The following is a 20,046-nucleotide window of genomic DNA, read 5'->3' on the forward strand; positions in this document are numbered from 1 at the left end:
GTTCATAGACGCGTCGACGCGCACGAGCCCGCATCGCTGCCAGGGGTTTCGGTCCAGAACTCACATTCTCAATCAGGGTTATCTTGCACCAGTAACTATAGATAGCTACCGTATGCAGCATAGAGCACCTATTACTTTTTTCCCTTAAGGCCAAAGTCGTGGAAGTCCGCAGGGAAGCCCGAGCTTTGAAAGCCCTTCTCGACGCCCGCCAAATGCTTTTGGGCAAACAGTATTCACGGGATGCAAGAATGTTTAGTTATCGTCCTTGAATCCTACGGACGTTTGACGATTCCTCGTTGACCAAAGGACGTTCTGAGTATGGGAGCCGGGGCAAGCGCTAATGTCAGGCCGACCTTCGATGAGGATTGGGCGAGCGACAGCACGAGGGGATTGGACTCGCTTGGAGGAGGACTGCGACCGCCTGTTAAGAGAGGGTTGAGCACCAAGTTCCGCCTTGAGTGGCTGAAGGTGCGGGTATAGCTGCTCTGGGCATGTAGGAATTACTCGAAGCAGCCCAGTCAGGCCAGGCGGGAGGATTCCATGCCGGGTTCGTCCTGACTTCTGCAGCCGGCCTTGTCCTAATAGCGGCTGAGGTAGTCTTTAGTTTGTGTGAATGTCAGCAAGGGCTGGCAGGGCTCGGTACTGGCCGCTTCAGTCCCTCGACCGACCTTGCGGACCCCCCTCCTCAACCCCACCCCCTTGACCTCCCCTCCCACCCAGGATGCACTCACGGAGCAGGGCGACAAGCTGGAGGAGGCGCTGGCGAAGGACCCACTGGCGGGGCGGCACGAAATCCTGCGGCAGGAGGCCATCAAGATGGTGAAGGACAACCCAGCCAGCATCCACTCCTTCAGCGTGAAGGAGTGGATGACGCGCAAGCACAGCGACATGCGGTGAGCCGGCGCGGCGATTGCGGCCGGGGGCTGGGGCTGCGGCGGCGGCTACCACTGCTGCTGCTTCTGTTGCGGCTGTTGATACTTGCGCCACAGCGGAGGCTGTTGCGGGGGACACGGGCGTTGGGAAAGGGCGTTGGAAAGGGGCAGGTGGCATGTGGGTGCGGCCCAGGGTGTGGCGGATTCAGCCTGGCGCTCACGCAGGGTGCGTGGGTGCAGTCGGTGCAAGTGTTTCCTCACGTTTCTCGCCACCGTGTCCCCCCCCTGACCACAGGGCGCAGCACGCGCGTGACGAGTTGGAGCGGCGCATGCGGGAGCGGATGGGCTTGCCGCCGGCGGAGCCGCCACCGCCCGTTGCGAGCGAGAAGGAGCGCAGGTGTGCAATACGCTTTTGTGGCTGCGGTGGCGGCGCTGCCTGCCGCTAGGTTGGTTTTGCCCCGCCACGTGCTTCCCCCTGCACGTATGCACTGAAGACGCGGCTTGGTGCTTTCCTCACAGCAAACCGCGTGCCGTCGAGGGTCCGCCCTCACCGCCCAAGCGCGGCTCCGAGGCCGGCAACGCGGGCAAGCGTGTGTCGGAGGCTGGCGGCGGCGGCGGCGGCGGCGGGACTGGGCGGCCTGAGTGGAACTCGTTGCACTGGACCAACACCTCCATCCCCGACCTGCCCAGCAAGAAGCAGCCGGCCTCGACGTGGGTGACCGCGCGCGTGTGCTGTGTGTGTGCGTGTGCGTGTGCGTGTGCGTGTGCGTGTGCGTGTGCGTGTGCGTGTGCGTGTGTGTGTGTGTGTGTGTGTGTGTGTCGCGTGAACACGCAAGGGGAGAGGGCCAACACCGTGCGTGCATGCTGTGCGTGCCGTGGGTGTGTGCATGCGTCGTTGTGTGGTGTTAGGATGCGCGGCTGAAAGCTGGGGGCTGCGGGCTTGATCGGCGCCCAGGGAGGTTCGTGCGTGCGGTAGGCGGCTAGCTGCTTGGCTGGCGGCATAAAAGGGACGCCGACTGAGGATTGTTGACACCGGAGTGGGTCGCTTGATTGCAGGTCGGAGGACAAGCAAACTAGCGACGATGGTGGCGAGCCGGCAAAGCCCGTGCGACCAGGTGCGAGCTTGTGCTGTGCGGGCCCACACCGCCCGTGTCCCGACATTGTGAATGAATCAGTGATGACATGGTGATGTTGCAACACGGGTATCCCCCGCCCAACATGCAAAACACATGTACACCCACACGCACGCACACGCAGAGGTGCCGCTGGCGGAGTGGCGCCACCGGGTGGCTCGCGCCAAGCGCAAGGCCATGCTCATCATCAGCGTGGTGCTGGCCTTCCGCGGCCGGCGGCACCGCGCGCGCGGCCTGCAGCGGCTGGACTCGCTGTCCTACTTCATCGCGCAGCACCTGGCCGACCAGCTGCCGCGGTTCGTGGACGAGCAGGGCAGCTACCGGGCCGGAAAGGCCAGCGTGGCAAACCTGCAGGTGGGAGGAGCCGGGGAGGGTTGTGGATACCAGCCCAAACTTAAGCAAAGCAAGCGAAACCAGGCGAGGGGAAGGACTGGAAGGAGGTTTGGATTCGGGGGAGGGAAGGGGATGCGGGGAGGACGTGGGTTGTGTGCGCAAGCTGTGTGGGGGGTTGTACTGGGCTGCGGTTATCGTGGACATGATTGCGGGTAGCGTCGAGGGTTGCCAGGAAGCTGGGGCCGCACGGGCAACGCCTTGATGCCGGCCGTATCCGTGCACGTGCCGCTGCAGGCTCTGGCGGAGGAGCTGTGGCGCGAGCAGAACTACGGCGCCGCGGAGGCGGCGGCTCTGGAGGCGGGGGAGGAGGCGGGCGTGGCGCTGTCATTGGGTGAAATCGGCGGGGTTGGGCCGTCCCCGCTCAACAGCTCAGACCTGGGTGGAGCCGGGACTGGGGCCGTAACCACGGCCGGGGGGCGGGGGACGCAGCCGTGGTCGCCAGGTGCACCGGTGCGCCAGGCGGCGAGCATGCCCGCAGCGATCATGGCGGCGGCAGCGGGGCCAGGGCCGGGGGCGTCAGGCGGGAGCGGCAGCGGGCGCGCGACGCCACCGCCGCCGCTGCGGCTGCCGGGCAGTTGGACGGCCGGGCCGCCGACGGGCGGAGGCAGCAGCAGCGGCGCGGCGGCGGGCAGCGGCGGCGCGGGCGGCAGTGGCGGCAACAACGGCCTGTCGCCCATGCTTCGCTCGCGGCCCATGAATCTCACGCCGACTCTGCATCACATCTCCCAGGCCGGCGGCGGCGCGGCCTCGTCCGCTGCCGGCTCCGCCGCGCCGTCGCCTGGGGCGGCCGGCGGGGCGGCGGCGGCGGCGCCCGCTTCCGTCGCCGGCCCCAGCAGCCCCAGCGGCAGCACCACCAGCACCAGTGGCATGAACAGCGCTCGCATGAGCCTCAGCGGCGGCGCCGCCGCCGGGCCGGCAGGGGCGGCGGCGCCGCCTGGCGCGGGGGTGGCGGCGTCGCTGCCGCAGCTGTCGCGGCCGGGTACGCCCGGCAGCCGCATGTCGGGCAGCACGCCAGCGGCCGGCATGCCGAGCGTGTCGGCGGGCCAGGTGCTGCAGGGCGGCGGCGGCGGCGGCGGCGGCGGCGGGGGGCTGGAGCCGGAAGCCTCCGGCTCAAGTTTCACCAGTGGCCGGGCCAGTCGATTCTCAGTGCCTGGGTCGATGGTGTCGGCAAGCGTGGACTTCTCGATGGTGTCAGCCGCGGGAGGCGGCGGCGGCGCAGCCGCAGGCGCGCGTGCGGTGGCGGCCCTTGAAGACGGGATAAGCCTGCAGGAGGCGGCGGCGGCGGGCAAGGGCGCTAGCAAGGGGCCCAAATGGTCCATGCCGCGATTCCTGGGGGGCGGGAAGGGCAAGGGCGCGGCGGCTGGAGCGGGGGCGGCGGCGGAGGGGGACGGCGGCGCCGCCGCCACCGGGCCGCCGAACGGCAAGCGCGGGCCCAAGGGCTCGCTGCTGGCGGCTGGCGGCGACGAGCTCGGCATGGTGGCACGTGCGCAGTCGTGGGCGGGGCCCATGGCCAACCCTGCACTGGGGCCACCCGCCGTCCCGCACTCGCGCAGCCTGGGGCCAGCAGACGGGCCAGCGGCCGCCGGCGCCGCCCGCGCCGCCGCTGCGGGCATGGCCCCCGCGCCGCCCACGGCGCCTGCGCCGCCGGCTGGCGCAGGGCGCAACCCGCGCAACCGCCGCAGCTCGGCGGTAGTGCTGGGCAGCAGCGGCTCCCCGCTGCCGCCGTCGTTCATCGCGGCCATGGGCAAGGTGTCCACTGACGGGAGCGCCGCGCTGAGCACCCCGGGCGAGGCGCCTGCGAGCCCGGGCTGGAGCTCAAGAGGGCCGGCGGCGGCCGGCGGCTCTCGCGGACTGCGCGCTGGCAGCATCAGCGGCGCTGCCGGGCTCACAGCGCGATCAAGCGGCGGTGCGCCCGGTGCAGGCGGCGGCGGCGGCGGCGGCGTGCCGCGGCGTGCCGGTGCGTTCGGCGCCCCCCGGGGCAGCACCTCTGGTGAGGGTGCGCCAACACCGGGTGGCGGCCGCCGCGGCAGCGTGTCTGGCGGCGGCGCCGCCGCCGCCTCTGCGGCCGCGACGGCCGCCGCCGCCGCGGCGGCGGTGGCGCGGCGGGTGGCGGCGGAGGGGGGCAGTGAGGCTGTGTTCCTGAGGTTCCAGGAGGAGCAGGCGGCGCTGGAGAAGCCGCTGCGTATGATGAACATGTACGCCAACCGCGCAAACGCCCGCTGGGTGGAGGAGCTCGCGTCCGCAGTCGGCGGCGGCGGCGCGCCGCCGCCGCTCTCGCCCCCTGGCGGTGCCGAAGGCGGCCCCAAGTCCCTAGCCTCCCCTACAGGCACTGCCAGCACCGCGGGGACCGGCGCCGGCAGCGGCGGTGGCGGGTTCGAGCCGCCGCAGGTGTACGAGGCTGCGAAGTTTGCGTCGGTGATGGGCGCGGCGCAGTCGGCGGCGTTCAAGTCGGAGGTGGCGGCGGCGCTGCGCGCGGGGCGCATGGCTGTGCAGGTGCTGGCGGGCGACGACAACGTCATCCTGGCCAGCGGCACCACGCAGGCGCTGTGGAACGCAGACCCATGGGACCTCATCGCCACGGCCTTCCCAGCCAAGGTGCCTGCTCTGGGGATGTAATGTCGCAAACTTCGGGGATGGGGTGGGGTTGCAAGGTTGAAACGTGCCTTGGGGAGGGGGAGGGAGCGGAGCGTGTTTCGGTTACCGGGTATGGGGCCATGGTGGTATTTGCTCTGCGCTGCAGGCCTAACGCTGGGGGAGAGTGGAGTGTGGTTTTGGGGTGGGGGTGGGGGTTAGACACTGCTTGGCTCGACCGGCGGGTGTAGGTGTGCTGGCTGTGCCTGACGCCGCGCCTCATGCCGCTCCCCTCCCCGCTCCTCACAGGCGGGCACGCCCGACCGCATCCGCGCGGTGCACATGGGGCCGCGGCTGCTGATGGCGCTGGTGATGGCGGTGGAGGCGGTGGCGGGGCCGGAGGCGGTGGCGCGGCTGCCGGTGGTGCTGCACTGCAACGAGGACCAGCGCGCTGACGTCATCGCCGACCTGCGCTTCCGCAAATTCTGCGGGTGAGGCGCCGGGCGGCTAGGGGGGCAGGGAAGTTATAGATACCAGCCCAAATTAAACCGAACCAATGCATTAGAGCGAGGGGGCTGCAGTTTGCTGGGGGCTGCTGGGTCGGGTTGCTGGGGGCTGCTGGGGTGTGTACCTGTGCGGCTGGGTCGGGCGTGTGCCTCTCCCTGTGTTTCATGAATGTTGATTTACGGCTCACCCTCACCAGCGGACTGTCCTGGTCCTTGGCGAGGCGCCCGCACTCGACTCGACTCAACTGGCCTTCACCCGCCCTTGAGCACATCATGCTCTGCCATCCGGGAATCCTGAGGAAACAGCCCCTCCTCTTTTGCTCCTTGTGTGCCCGCCGCCTCGCAGGCTGCGCCCGGACAACTTGTTCCTGCTGGTGCAGACGCGGCGCTGCGGCTACGCCTGGGACGAGGCGGCGCAGCGCTTCGCGCGGCAGTACGGCTCGCAGCCCGCCAGCGCCGGCAGCGGCTACGCCATCATGCAGCTGGTGTGGCCGCAGGAGGCGCTGCAGCTGGCGGCGGAGGACCCGCTGCAGGTGAGGAGGCATGTGTGTGTGTGTGTGTGCGTGTGTGTGTGTGTGTGTGTGTGTGTGTGTGTGTGTGTGTGTGTGTGTGTGTGTGTTAAACGAAACGAAAGCCCGCCCAACGACGCGACGGTGTGTGTGTGTGTGTGTATTTGTGGGTGGGTGGGTGGGTGTGTTAGAGAGCACAAGCTTGGAAGGAGTTTGCAGGGCTGTTTATGCGTTGCACATGTGTGCGCGTGTCTTTTTATCGGGGGAGGGGAGTTCACCATTCCCGCGATAGGAGCAAAAGGCCAAGCGGGCGAGCCGTCACCACGCTGCATGTGGCGTTGCGCCGTACTACAGGTGCTGGCGGAGGCTGGCCCCAACGGCAGCGGGCCGGCGGTGGAGGCGGCGAAGGCGGCGCTGGCCTCGGCGCGGCGGGCGGGGCGGGACGCGGCGGCGGCGGGTGTGGTGTCGCTGCAGATGAGTGTGCTAGACGCCCTGGCGGCGCGCGGCGTGCAGTGGTGAGCTGGGCCGGGCCGCTGCAGCGGGGGGAGGGGCGGGGGATTCGGGTTGGGTGGATGACCGCACCTGGGTTCAGGCGGAGTTTGCGCAGGTGCTGAACCCAAGCATGTCCCCTCGCTACCTCTGCTGCCCAGCCCCAGTCATATAGACGCACCTCCTTGTGATCAAATCACTCCGTCCTCCATGGACAGCTAACCCGTGCGGCTACCCCGTTGCGTCAGTCCATTCCAGTCATCGCCGCCGCCATCCGCAAATCGCACCACTTGCTTCCCCTCCCCACTCTCCCCCCTGTGTCCTGTCCAGGCTGCTGACGCGGCGGCTGCGCGACATCAACCTGTACCACCCGGAGCGCACCCTGGACGGCGAGGTGCTGGCGTACGGCCTGTTCCTGCACGACTCCATGGGCGCAAACATGAGCGTGCAGGTGCGGAGGCGGGGGGAGGGTTTGAGGGGGGGGGGGTACACTCATGATTATTTAAGGAAGGGGGGTACAAGGATGTTTGGGAAAGCGGTACAGGATGCACTGAAGACTGCAGACGAAGTCGTTATATGCCCGAGCCCAATATGTCCCAGTAGTCAAGGAATAGGAGGGTTGTGTGCCCAAGGCAATAGAGGGGAGGAAGAGGTGGGGGGCACAGGAGGGTGGTGCTGGTCAAAGGACAAGCTTGATTCAGGGCGGAAGGGGGGCGCAATGCACTGGGTGCTTCGCGGGTGTCCCTCTGGGGGTGGTGCAGTCGTCCCGCCCTCTGGCTGCTGGACTCGACCTGTCGACCCCGCTGCGTCAACGCCGTCCTCCTCACCGCGCCACTGCCGCCACACCTCTCACACACACACACACATACACTGTCATTGCGCTTTGCTTTCCTTGTGCTCTTTAAAACACGCCCTGCAGGTGGAGTATGTGGACGGGGTGCAGGCGGTGCGGCAGGCGCAGAGCGGAGTGGTGCTGGCGGCGCCGCGGCCGCCGCGCCGGCCCGACCGCGAGGCCGCGCCCAACGTCGTCACCGTCACAAGCAGCCTGGAGGCGCCGGCCTCGCCCAACCCCCCACACCGGCGGGCGCACGGCCGCGACCGGACGGCCCCCCAGCCGGAGGCGCCTGGCAGCCCCGCCCGGCGCGGCTTTGGCGGCGGCCACAGTGGCGGCGGCGGCGGCGGCGGGTCGTCTAGTAGCTTCGTGATGGACATCAAGGTGTCAGACACCATGGTAGGCACGGGTGTCGTGACTGTCCCGCCAAGAGGGGAGGGGGGGTCCGCGTTGCGGCATTAGCGTAGAGCACAATGCCATAGCCCATAGCCCATGGGACGCTGTGGTGACGAGCGGCTTGTTCACACCGCCGTATTGCACTCGGTTGGCGTGTCTGGCGTCGGCGACCAAGCACCCGTGTGCTGCCTGCTGAGTACGGTAGAGCACTGATGGCATTGCCTCGCCGCGCCTGTGTGCCGCTGTGTGCTTTGCTGCTGCCAGACGCCGCGTGTGACGGCGCTGCTGAACGAGGCGCGGCTACGCGGCAAGGGCCGCCTGGTGGTCAGCACGAGGAGGTACATGTGGAAGATCGACGTGCTCAAAGGTGGGGCGCGCTGTCACGGCGCATGCGGCGTGCGCGTGTGTGGGTGCGGCGGGAGCGGGCGCGGGCGCGGCGGGGCGCGTGTGGGTTCGGGGGTGCGTCGAGCCAAACGTCGGTACCGCGATCCAGTAGTGCTGTGTTCCGCTGTGCTTTTACTTCCTGCATGGCCTGGAAAGCAGTACTCGTCGCAGCCCTCCCCGTTCCATTATTTTCGACTTACCCCAACCCTTCCTTCTCCCCTGCATTTACCTCATCGCCTTCGCCAAACTAAACATTCACAGAACCGCCAAAGTCCCCGCCCCAACCCAATCCCTGTCCCCTTGCCCCTCTCCCCCCCCTTCACATCGTAAACTTAATGCATGTAACCCCCCCCCCCCCCCCACACACACACACACACACACACACACACAAATGCACCGCTGCCCGCCGCAGCCTTGGTCCAGCGGCCCAGCGTGTTCCGGCCCAGCCTGGAGGTGGCGGCCGACCTGGCCTACCTCACCTTTGACATGGCCGACCTCACCGCCGCCGCCCAGTACGGCGCGCGCTGCGTGGCGCTGGCCTCCCGCCACCCCGCGCGCTCGCTCATCAGCGCCGCCGACCTGGAGGAGCTCATGGGCGTCATCTCGGCGCAGGTGCGTGCGTGCCTGCGTGCGTGCGTGGAGGAGAGGGAACGCGTTGGCGTTTGATGCAAGGCAGGGGGAAGGAGGCGACGCTGTCCATGCGATGTGCGGGCAAAGCTGCGGGCTGGGATTGTGGCACCGTACGGTATTCAGCCTCTTCCCTGGGGTCCCGCCACCCTGGTTCTTGGTCGCCATGTACCTTAGTTGGAATGTTGGACTGGATTTAATGACCCCAAACTTCATATGTGATGTTCAAGTCACTCCGTCTCCCATGGACAACTCAACGCCCCCATCCCACAAGTATTATCGCTGGCAACTAACGCCTCTGCCTGTGCTCCGCTCGGTTTTGATTTACTTGGGGCTGGTATTTACAACCCCCCTCCTTGCCCCGCCTCCCCTTCCCTCCTCCCAGGACGCCAGCGGTAACTTCCGGCGGCTGGCCGGCAACACCACCGTGCCGCGGGCGCAGACCGCACCCGCCGGCTCCGAGGCCACCCGCCGCCCCGCACTCACACCCCAGCTGCACTCCCTCTCCCTAGGACCCAGCGGCACCGGCGCAGCCGCCGGCTTCTCCTACGCCCACTCCGGCTCCGCCGCAGCGGCGGCGGCAGCCGCCGCCGCCAACACCAACGGCTCCACGCCTAGCATGCTGGGCGGCGGGCTGGGTACGCCGCACTCGTCGCTTGCGCCGCCGGGCGCGGGCGGCGGCGGCGGGCCGCTGCCTGGCCAGCGCATTGTGGTGCTAGTGGCGGACAACGACAGCACTGGGCTGGCGGTGAAGCTGCTCATGGCCATGGTCAAGCCGGGCAGGGACGTCGTGATCCTAGTGCACGTGGTGCGTGCGTTCCGGGGGTGTAGCCAGGGAGGTGTGCGTGTGTGTTGGGGAGGGGGCGGGGAGAGCCGGCGCTGTCTGGTGGAAACATGAGGCATGGAGGGCCGGGCGGCCGTCACCCGAGGACGGACCAGTGCAAGCCTTTCTTGTGGAAGCCTGGCGTTGTGTATGGCATAGAATCGTATCGGGGGGGGGAGAAAGGAGCCGCTCGAACTGTGTTGGCGCCCGTTGGTGCCTCACACCTCCTGGGTGTCGCGCCTGCTGCCACCTGCCGCCGCCGCCCCCGCAGGTGTCCAGTATCCTGCAGGAGGGGTCGGGCCGGGCGCTGCTGCGCAAGTACGAACTGCTGCTGGGGCAGACCATGGTGGAGGTGGTCAGCGAGCTGCTGGTGAGCGCAGGACACAACAGCCTGGCGGGGGGGGGAGGGTTAGCTCTGAACCAATCCCCTAAAGAAACAGAAGCGCTGCAAGGAGAAGGGAGGGGTGTAAACACCATCCCAAACTAATTCAAACCAAGCCAAACTAGCGGAGCATAGGCAGGGGGGGAGAGGCAGGCAAGGCAGGGCAGAGGATGCCCCAGAACTACATCTGCTCCGGGTGCAATGGGTTGTCTCCCCGCCCGGCGCAAGCCACAATTACACACACCCGCACCACCACCCTCGCTCCCTCCACGCCCTCCCTCCACGCACGCCCTCCCTGCCTGCCTGCAGACCAAGGACCCCAGCACGCCGCTGCTGGAGCAGCTGGAGACCTATTGCGAGAACGTGGACGCGCAACTGGTGGTGATGGGGAGTCAGGTGCTCGCAAACGCCACCGCCGGGGCCGCGACCAGCAGCGGCTTCCCTGGCGGCGGCGGTGGTTTCCCGGGCAGCAGCGGCGGCAGCTTCAGCGGGTTCAGCGGGTTCAGCGGGGGTGGCGGCGGCTTCCCGGGGGCGAGCGGGTCCAGCTTCAGCGGGTTTGGCGGCGGCGGTGCGGGCGGCGGCGGCGGCGGCGGCTCCATCATTGGCAGCATGGCACTGTCGCTGCTGAAGAACGCCATGCGGCCCATGCTGATCGTCAAGGTAGGCGTGGGGGGCCAGGGGCGGCCTACTGTGATGGCTGAGGGTGATTAGGGTTAATGATAGGCAGCCCTTATTTGCGTGCCTGTTGACCTATGAACAGGTGTGCACGCAGCCGCCACGCTTCCATGGCACATCGCCGATCCCTAGCCGTTGAGATTCCGCAACGCGGCCTTCCAAGTAGCCCAGCCTACACCCCCCATCCCCACCCCCCACACACACCACCCCACACACACCACCCCCGCCCGCCTCCCCCCCCTGCACCACACCTGCTGTCTACTTCGCTACACTTCTCTGTACCAATCCTTGCAACCCCGCCCCCCCCCCGCCCTGGCCTCCCCACAGGCCAACGCCAAGTTGGCGTCCATCGCCTGGGACTCCGACAAGCTGCGCCTGCTGATGGAGGTGCACCACACCAGCCGCCACCTGCTGCGGTACGCCGCCACCAAGCTGCTCAACAGCCAGCGCGGCGACAAGCTGTACCTGGGCCGCGGAGGGGCCAAGGACCCCAGCGCGCAGGTGTGCACGAGCTGGTTTGTGCAGGCCAGACCGTGCCTGGCGGGTGTAGCTTTGTGCTGACTGGTCGATAGCTGTGTGAGCCTTGCATAACTTCATTCAAGGGTAGCGACGCACCTAACAACGTTTCAGCCCACGACCAATGCGCCGCCCACGTGTGTGCACCGCACCCACCCGCCGCACGCACCCGCCCTGCCCGCCCCGCCCTGCCCCGCCTCCTCGCCCCGCCGCAGGACAACGTGACCAGCCGGCGGCTGCTGGAGAACTTCTCCGACCTCGCGGCGCAGCACGGGCTGGCGGCGGTGAAGCGGCCGCTGGAGGAGGGCTTCGAGAGCGGCGCGCTGCGGCTGGCGGACCTGGAGAAGGTGCACGTGCTGGCAATGCAGGTGCGAGCGGGGCCGGGGGCGGGGGGCGGGGTGCGGGGTGCAGGGGCGGGGTGCAGGGGCGGGGGGTAGCAAGGCGCTTGGTTTGGAAGGGGTCTCAGGGACGAGGAGTTCATGGGCTCATAGGGCTCAGGCACGCTGAGGGCGGGCTGCCAGGTAGGTGGGCAGGAGGTGGGGGCAAGGGGTGGGTGCGCCATGTGCGCGTGACCCTGAGCGTGTGGGGAGCAAGGAAACTCCCGCCCCCCACACCGCACCACCACCGACCAACCTGGCTGCTGCAACGTTGGTTGCAGGCGCCGTCGGGCCGTGGACTGCCCGCGTCCATCATGCACGTGCTCAAGGCGGCACGCAGCGCCGTGCTTGTCTACAAATCCAACGAATTGTTTTAAGCACTCGTGACCCACACCGACAGCGACGCGTGTTTTCGTGCTGCGTCCGCAAACTGTGTTCGTGGGGCGTTTCGTTACAGTACGTTTTGTCATGCTAGAAGGACGTGATTTGCAGTGGTTTTCGGATTTATGACGTATGCGCAGCGTGCTAGGCCTATGCGCAGCGTGCTGGGCCAGCTGTTGAGGACTTATCTACCTTACTTCACGTGACTTAAACAAGGTTATGACAAAGTGTCTGCATTGCGCTCATAGTGTTTGGTCTGCTAAGCGCTGTCCCTTGGACTGATACTGATTGTGTCGTGCTACAGTGTCGCATGACGCGGCTTGCCTTGGGTGTGGATTTGTGTTTGTGACTGGTGTGGCGTCGTCAACACGCACCGCACCGTGCGACAGGGTGCGTATGCTGCTGCATTTTGGTGGCCGCACGTGGGGTGGGGGATAACTTGGCGGCTGGAGGCAACAACTGAAGTACTGCTTGCTTGCGTATAGCTGTCCTGCACTCCAATGAGTGCGCTGCGTATGTATTGGGCACTGGAGTGATGGGAGGTCCAGCGAGGTGCCCGCAGCCGTCATTCATTTGCTGGTGTACACCGGCTGTTGGGCACGTGGTGCGGGCACAATGACGCGCCTGGTGCCCTGGCCGGACTTAGGGCCCTGGGGTCACAGAGGAGCGAGCACAGACGACGCGTGTGTGGAGTGGTCATGGTCATGGCGAGATGGGCGATGCAATCGGCATATCTGTCGGTCCAGACTGGCGACATGCGGGGGGAAAGTGGGAATGCGAGTGGAGGTCAGGAAAGACATGCCAGACCCCAGGCCCCGCCGAAGTTGGTGGGGCCCCCCCTGGGGACTGATTGGCGAACACTTTTTTGAACCAGGGGTTTTGTTCGACCAGTTTATGCTGGAGTAGTGCCAATCCAGCGCCGGCGCCATGCTGGCCAACAGCACTTGGCCGTCGCCCGCAAATTGCACTGCTGCTGTGGTGACGCCTGCGTCCGTCGGGTTCGTGTATCTTGATCCCTTGCTCTTGGCCAGGAAGGCAGTGCCTGCACCGGATAACGGACTGCCCACGGGTCAGCCACTGCAGAAACGGCTCTGGCGGTCTGCTGGCCTGCTGCGGGCCTGCGGCACAGAGGGATGCAGGATTGCCGATTGCAGGCGCCGCTCCGAGGCATGCAGCAATCAACTCGAAGAATGGAGCGTAATGGAGTGCAGCAGCTGGGGGGCTGGGCTGGCCAAGCGGGGCGCCAAGCGAGAGCCCCTCATCAACCGAAGACTTTCAAACCTGATTTGTGTGCTAGGGTTTTTGTCATAGGAGTATAGCACAAAGGTGGAGCAACGGCAGCGGGCACAGCCCAGCCACGCACCAACGCGTGCACTGGTGCAACCCACACTGCAGCCTATTGCATCAGGGGCTAATGTCCATTACATTGTGCTTACTGGCAAGCCTACATTCTCATGCAACAGGTACATCTGAGCAGCCAAGCTACAACGAGGGGCGCGCAAGGGTGCGTGGCGGCCGAGGATGTCTGCGGGGGACGTGGGTGTTGCAACGCCATCGGACAACCCTAGTCTGCCTTCGGCCCTGACAGCATGTCTGGGATTTTGTAAAGATTGTGGTTATGTACGTAGGTTTCAAAGTTGGATCAAAGTGTGTTATGAAGACGCATGTCCGCATGCGCGAGGCCGTCAGGTGCAGTATCGGCACGCAAGGGTGCGCTGATAACGCGAGTATTCCCTGATCTGTACGGTTAAAGTATGGCCGGCCGTTCCTTGAAGCGCGCTCGCCCGCGTTGTAAATGCTCCAGAGCCGCAACAACAACGCTCCGCAACGGGCATGCATTTCTAGGTTCAAGAGCTATCACTTGCTCGGTTGAGCGCACCCTACCGGCGCGAAGCGCTCACATAAGCTTCGGAAGGCGTGTTCCTCATGCAGCGCAAAAGTGCTGCATCTCTTACCGCGTCCACGCTCCGCAATCGCTATTCTCTTTCCATACCCTCTGCTTAGAAGTTCCACATACGATAGAAATGGCTTCGCTCGCTCAGCGCGTGAGCGTTCCGCTGGGCGTCACTTCCCGGCGGCCTGCTGTGGCCCCTGTGGCGCTGCTGGGCGCTCTGCCGGTCCGGCCTTCGCAGGTATGCCCCAAATGCAGCTGATCCGCGGTCGTGTCGATGGAAATTGGCCACAACGCTTCGCTGACGAATCGATCATCTGCGCGCCAGGTCTCCGTTGGCTCGCGCCTGGCAGTGAAGCCGGTTGCGCCGGTCCGTGCTCGCCAGACCCTTGTTACCAAGGCTTCTGCCGCGGATGCCCCCAAGGAGCTCGATGCGCTTGAGACGTAAGCCCTCCCGGAAATCGGGTCCGCCGCAAGGGCTTTCTTGGTCAACGCCTTCACATGGGCTAGCCCACATTTGTGGATTGGTAGATTACTTATGGGGAGTTCTAGGATTGCGAGGAGCTGGCGTTGCAGGCAGTATCACCCTCAACATATGCCCAATCGTGCGCGAATGCAGGACTGTCTCCAAGGTCGTTGGCGCAAAGCTGGCGCCTACTGTGGTCACGCTGAGCTTCATTACCATCTGGTGAGTTGCAATTTCCGCGTCTCGGGGACTGCATCGGGTTTGGACGGTTCGAATACCTGACCCCACAGTCGCGCCAACGCCAGGGTTTCAGCTGCGGGTTAGGGCCCGTCCGGCACGCCAGTGGCAGCGCAGGGCAGAGCAGACTACGCTGCGACATTCCCAAAGCTCATGGGGCTCGTACTGCCGTGCGGTTGGGGCTGATCAGCCAGCGTTGGGCCAGCCAGCATCCGCACCCTAACGCTGCATCAGTGGTTGTGTGTTGCGAGGCGCATGCAAGCATGGAAGGGTGGCTGGCATATGACAGAAGGTGTTGGCATGAAAGCATACCGCGGTCTGGAGTCCATGTTTGTCCCGTACCAGATAGCGGGCAGCAAATATAGATCAGCTGGCGTGTGCAAAGCGGCGGCAGACAGAGCGCCGGACTGCGACCGGCGTGTTGGGCAGTTGGGCAGTAATGTAGGATGGCGGCGCCCCAGAGCAGCCCCAGCCATGTCCGCCAGCACCGTCACGCACCCTGATTAGTCCCTGTGGAGCGCACACGTGCCAGCAAGATGACTGCAGTCTGCGTCCATTGGATCCCAGTTCCCCAGACTCCATTTCCCCGATGAGTGCTGGGCCCCGACCCCGACCCCAGCCGCCCAGCCGTCGCCACGTTCGCAGCGCTACCCGGCTGATCAGCGCCGGCAACCCATGCTTTCCTGGGTTGCAGCGGCCTGCCTCGTGGCCCGCTGCCTGGGGCTCCCTGCCTCGCAACTTGCACGTATGCACAAACAGCATTGAAACGCCCGCCAGCAGGGGTACACACCGCCTGCGTCCCAACCCTCCGGTCATCATGCCACAAACCGCCGAACACCCGCGCGCACCACCACGTCACTCCGCCACCTCGCACACCGCACACACACACACACACACCATCCGCGCACAGGTACGCCCTGAACATCGGCTTCAACCTGCTGAACAAGACCATCTTCAAGTACTTCCCCTACCCCTACACCGTGTCCACCATCCACGTGGTGGTCGGCCTGGTCTACTGCGTGCTCGTGTACGCCGTGGGCCTCAAGAGCTGGTCCTTCGGCCGCGTGAGTAGTACTCGAGGAGCCGCGTGCGCGTGCAAGCCTGGGAGGAAGAGGCAGCAGTGGGCTGGGGACAGCACAGCATCACGGAATCCGCCGTCGGTTGCGCATGGGCCCGGGCGCCAGCACAACCGCTGCACTCACCGCCTGCGCCCCACCGCCGCCGTTCGACACCGCCCATTTGACACTGTTTCCCACTGGCCTTCTCTCCCGCCCTCGCTGCCCTGTCTTGCCTTCCTCGCAGCCCGTGACCAAGCAGGAGTTCAAGAACATCTTCGGCCCGGCGGCCATGCACGCCGTGGGCCACGTGGCCGCCAACATCTCGTTCGCGGCTGTGGCCATCTCGCTGACGCACACGGTCAAGACGCTGGAGCCAGCCTTCAACGTTGTGCTGTCCAAGGTCATCCTGGGCGAGGCCACGCCGCTGCCCGTGCTGCTGTCGCTGGTTCCCATCATGGTGCGTGGCGTGTACCGTGCGGATTGCTGGGGAGATGGAGACAGGCGAGGGAGGGGCGGAAGGCAGGGGCCGTGGAGGGATCGGGTGATGGACGTGGCAAGGGCACGTACGCATGGACAGACCAGCAGCAGCGATGGTGATGGCTGGAGGGATGACGAGCGTCAAAGCTGGGCATTAGGGGCCTGTTACGTCTGGAGGATTCCAGCAAGCCCGGAAGACCCAGCACGGAGAGACCGCGCTTGGTGCGGAGGCCCTGGAAGGGCAAGGGTGGAGCACATGAGAACGAACAACCAGAGGGCAAGGACGCGTGCGAGCAGCCGAGGACAGTGTGCACGGTACTGCACAACACAACGCCTGCCATGGCTAGGGCATGCCTCAGGAGCCGGCGCAATCAACTGTCTCCTCACCTCATGCTCCTCCGCCACCTCCTCCGCTCGCAGTTCGGTGTGGCGCTGGCCTCGGCCGGTGAGCTGTCGTTCAACTGGACCGGCTTCCTGACCGCCATGGCCTCCAACCTGACCTTCGGCTTCCGCGCCGTGTGGTCCAAGCGGTGAGGCACAAGCAGAGGGCAGAACAGCGCGCGGTGGGGTGTTGTTTGTGGATGAGGAGTGGGAGTGCGGTGACCTGTGACATAAGGAGGGGAAGGCAGTGGAGGGGAGGGGCGATCATGGCAGGAGGGATGCGGGATGAAGGCTAACGTGGTAGTGGGGCAGCGGGCGTGTGATCAACAGGTCAGGCGGCAGACTCATACTTGCCCCACTGGAGTACTGCTGTGGGGAATGGGAGGCGCGATTGATGGGCAGCACCCCAGTGGGCATCAGCACTCGCTGTGCGGCTGCGGACCCAAACAGGTCGACCGGCTGCTGCCAGCCAGTGCCGCCGGGTGTCCAGGACATGCTCCCTGACCTCCCCATCGCCACGATCCCCTGCCTCTCCCTCAACCCTTCCCTCCTCTCCCCTTCCCTCCTCTCCCCTTGCCTTGCCCTCCCTCCCCCCAGTGCCATGACCAAGTCTCTGGATGGCACTGCCGTGTACGCCTACACCACCCTGATCTCGGTGCTCATCTGCGTGCCCTGGGCGCTGCTGGCGGAGGGCAGCACGCTGGTGGAGGGCGCCAAGGCCGCTATCGCCAACGTGGGCGCCTCGCGCTTCTACACCGACCTGTTCATGGTCGGCATGCTGTACCACCTGTACAACCAGGTGAGAGGGAGGGAGAGACCGAGGGACAGAGGAGGAGGGGGAGAAAGGGATGGCCAGGGGCTGGCGGGTTGAGGTACTGGACATGTTCCTGGGGCGGGCGGGGCGCGCCACCCACCTGACACACCCACCTGGTATGCCTGGCATGGCGGCCTCTCGTCACCGCTGTCCTTACCCCTGTCCCCACCCGCCCTTGGCCACGCGTGCAGTTCGCGTTCAACACCCTGGAGCGCGTCAGCCCCGTGTCGCACGGCGTGTGCAACGTGGTGAAGCGCGTGGCCATCATCGGCTCGTCCGTGCTGTTCTTCAACCAGACCCTCACCGCCCAGGCCATGGTGGGTACCGTCATCGCCCTCATCGGCACCTGGCTCTACACCGAGATGTCCAGCAAGCACAAGCACAAGAAGGCCCCGCCGCCGCCCGCCGCCGCCGGCGGCGCGTCGCCGGCCGCGGCCTAAGCGGGCAGCGGCAGGCAGCTCCACGGGCCGTGGCGTGCTTCCGCACGGGCGCGGATATGCGGTTTTGCCAGGGAGGCGGAGATGGCAGCAAAGTGCAGCCAACGCGGCGCAGCGCGGCTTGTGGCGGCATGGCGGACGGGAGGAGCAGCGGCGGCGGAGCCAGCCGGACGAAAGCAGCCGCAGTGAACCGCGGCGGCGGGGGGTTGGGGCGCGCTCTCAACCTACACCGCTCCCTGTAGCATTGGGATTTCATGCGCGGACGGGAGGACTCGGGGGCCGGAAACGGCGTATACACGGCGCGTTGTGCAGCGGCGTGCGTTTCCGGCTTGGGAACTGAGGGAAGGAGGCGGCTGTGTACATCTGGACTCTGGCTCTCCATTCGGGCTCTCATCATAAAGCCACTTCCCTGCATCGACTACCTACCAATCAACTCGGTACCCTGTGCAACGTGCCCCTCGTGGCCTCGTCGGATCGGAAAATGACATTCCGGAAGTCTGCTGGTGAGTTCGGCTTCCAATACTTGTGATGGGGTGCGTATGTCATGTGAATGCGTGTGTGCAAGGGTGTCATCAGGTTCATGACTTGTCGGAAGATCAGGTGCAGACCGCAAAGCAAGAAAGAAGAGCAGCACGGTATGGGCGGTTGGTGTTGGTGGTGTCGTGGTCCCCGGAAATATCGGGGCGGGCTGTATAGATAAGAGGCTGTGGCATTGTCATTGAGGTGGGAGTGTCAAGGCTGCACCCGGGTGCCCGGGAGAACGGTAGCATGGGGCTGGTGCGGCCCGCAACCCTCTCATGCACGTGCAACGGCTGCGTGTGCCATATTGTCTTGTGTAAATTCATTTGCGAAGTCTGCGGATGGCCTATAACATGAACTGGACCACTATGGTGAATATAGAGGATATCATGTCGTTGGGGGCTGGGTACAGACGGAGGATAGGGAAGACCTCCGTGCGTTGCGAATGGGGCTAGTCGTAGTTGTGTCGCTGGCGCAGGTTTGCGTGGCCCTGCCATATACGAGACAGCTTCCTTGCCATCCCGCGGATTGCAACAGTCGGACGCACCACTTGTAAACATTATAAGGGGCCTCTGGGAACTGACCTGGGATCGCAGGGCAGCATCCCACTGCCCCCACGACCCCCCGCAACCGTCCTTGCCCGGCAGTTGCAGACCAGCAGTCCTCGGGGGGCGGAGGAACGGAAGGGCAGTTGCAGGCGCTGCGGGTGGAGGCCTGGAGGCATGCACCGCACGCGCCCATGCCGACCGCAGTGCGACCGGGATGAGCCATGCAGCGATCGCGCTGTCGTTACTTCCTCGGCCGCCTGGCGCCCTTGCTCATTTAACCGCATCCATCACGTCCCCGTACTTAGCTTGTTCTTCGTTTAGTCACCCCGCGCAGCGCACAGCCATAACAGCCACAGCCCGCAGCCCGGCTTGCGCGCCATGTCCTCGCGGTTGCTTTGGGGTTGACGTTGCTTGCCTCGCGCCTAGCGCCATAGCTTCTACGCTGCAGTGCATCACGCCTCCTGTCCCTCCCTCCCTCCCTTACATGTCGTGCTGGGCACCGGTGGCGCTGGTGTTCTCCAGGTTGGTTTCGGGCGCATCCTTTCTGGTAGTCCCAACGCCAGCCCGGCCGGCGTCGTCCAGCCCAGCCATCCCCATACAGCAGCCGGCTTCCGTCAGCCAGCCATGGGCGCGACCGTCCACAGCGTTTACCGTCGGTTACGAGGTAACATGGGAATTCGCAACTTGCGCTACTGACTGCCTACTCTCGTGCCGCCTGCAAGCCCACTCCGCCTTCCGCTCTGGTCTACGTACGCATTAGTTCCGCAACACTCGTCAATAACGAGGGTGGAATGCGCGCACGACGCAGGAAGCCCCCTTACGGATGTGTACTGCATGACAGCGTGAGCTTGCACAAGCTAGCTGGCCGCAGGCCGCCATAGCAAGGCACAAAGGAACCGCTGAATCCGCGTTGTAGGTTCTAAACCGAACAGGTGACGAGCTAGCTCTAAGCCGGCAGATGGGCGTGACACCCCGCCTGCAGGCCTTGCACCGCACACAGGTCTGGCCGCGTCCAACGCTGACGCTGGCCCTGCCGGCACCGCGGTGCCGCAGCTGCCGCTCGGGCCGGCGGCGCTGCCGCAGGCGCTGCCACTGCCGCCACTGCCAGCTTCTTGTAAGGCCGCAAGCGGCCCCGTGTGCGTCAGCAGCTTGGCAGAGAGCCAGAGACGCTGAGCGTGTCAGCTCTGACGAGCGCTCAAGCCAGCCGCCGACGCTGGTCCAACGGCACGAGCGACAGGCCGAGCCGAGCTTGTAGCAGCGGCGACGTGGTCACCTGCACCTCGCACGCGTCGGTTCGCGTCAAGTCCAGCACCAGAGCCCGCACCGCCCAGCCGTGCGCTCCAACGCGGGCA

General features: G+C 65.8%; 2 protein-coding genes across 2 annotated transcripts; both read left to right on the top strand.

Annotated features, from left to right (window-relative positions):
• The first annotated feature begins 109 nt into the window (after positions 1–109).
• On the top strand, positions 110–12,883 carry CHLRE_01g045500v5 (uncharacterized protein). The gene is made up of 20 exons (XM_043058874.1): positions 110–468; positions 721–893; positions 1,168–1,269; positions 1,392–1,583; positions 1,929–1,987; positions 2,130–2,359; positions 2,633–4,993; positions 5,279–5,460; positions 5,822–6,008; positions 6,339–6,499; positions 6,804–6,924; positions 7,393–7,704; positions 7,966–8,068; positions 8,498–8,697; positions 9,098–9,520; positions 9,807–9,905; positions 10,227–10,577; positions 10,920–11,093; positions 11,324–11,476; positions 11,767–12,883. The coding sequence occupies exons 1-20, from the start codon at positions 319–321 to the stop codon at positions 11,860–11,862; spliced, it is 5,829 nt and encodes a 1,942-aa protein (XP_042928791.1). The 5' UTR covers positions 110–318; the 3' UTR covers positions 11,863–12,883.
• Positions 12,884–13,629: 746 nt separating this feature from the next.
• On the top strand, positions 13,630–18,715 carry CHLRE_01g045550v5 (uncharacterized protein). Its single transcript, XM_001689674.2, has 8 exons — positions 13,630–13,998; positions 14,086–14,201; positions 14,377–14,445; positions 15,371–15,524; positions 15,763–15,975; positions 16,416–16,525; positions 16,974–17,175; positions 17,382–18,715. The coding sequence occupies exons 1-8, from the start codon at positions 13,891–13,893 to the stop codon at positions 17,628–17,630; spliced, it is 1,221 nt and encodes a 406-aa protein (XP_001689726.1). The 5' UTR covers positions 13,630–13,890; the 3' UTR covers positions 17,631–18,715.
• Positions 18,716–20,046: the final 1,331 nt, after the last annotated feature.

The sequence above is a fragment of the Chlamydomonas reinhardtii genome, chromosome 1 (genome assembly GCF_000002595.2).
Source record: "Chlamydomonas reinhardtii strain CC-503 cw92 mt+ chromosome 1, whole genome shotgun sequence".
NCBI lineage: Eukaryota > Viridiplantae > Chlorophyta > Chlorophyceae > Chlamydomonadales > Chlamydomonadaceae > Chlamydomonas > Chlamydomonas reinhardtii.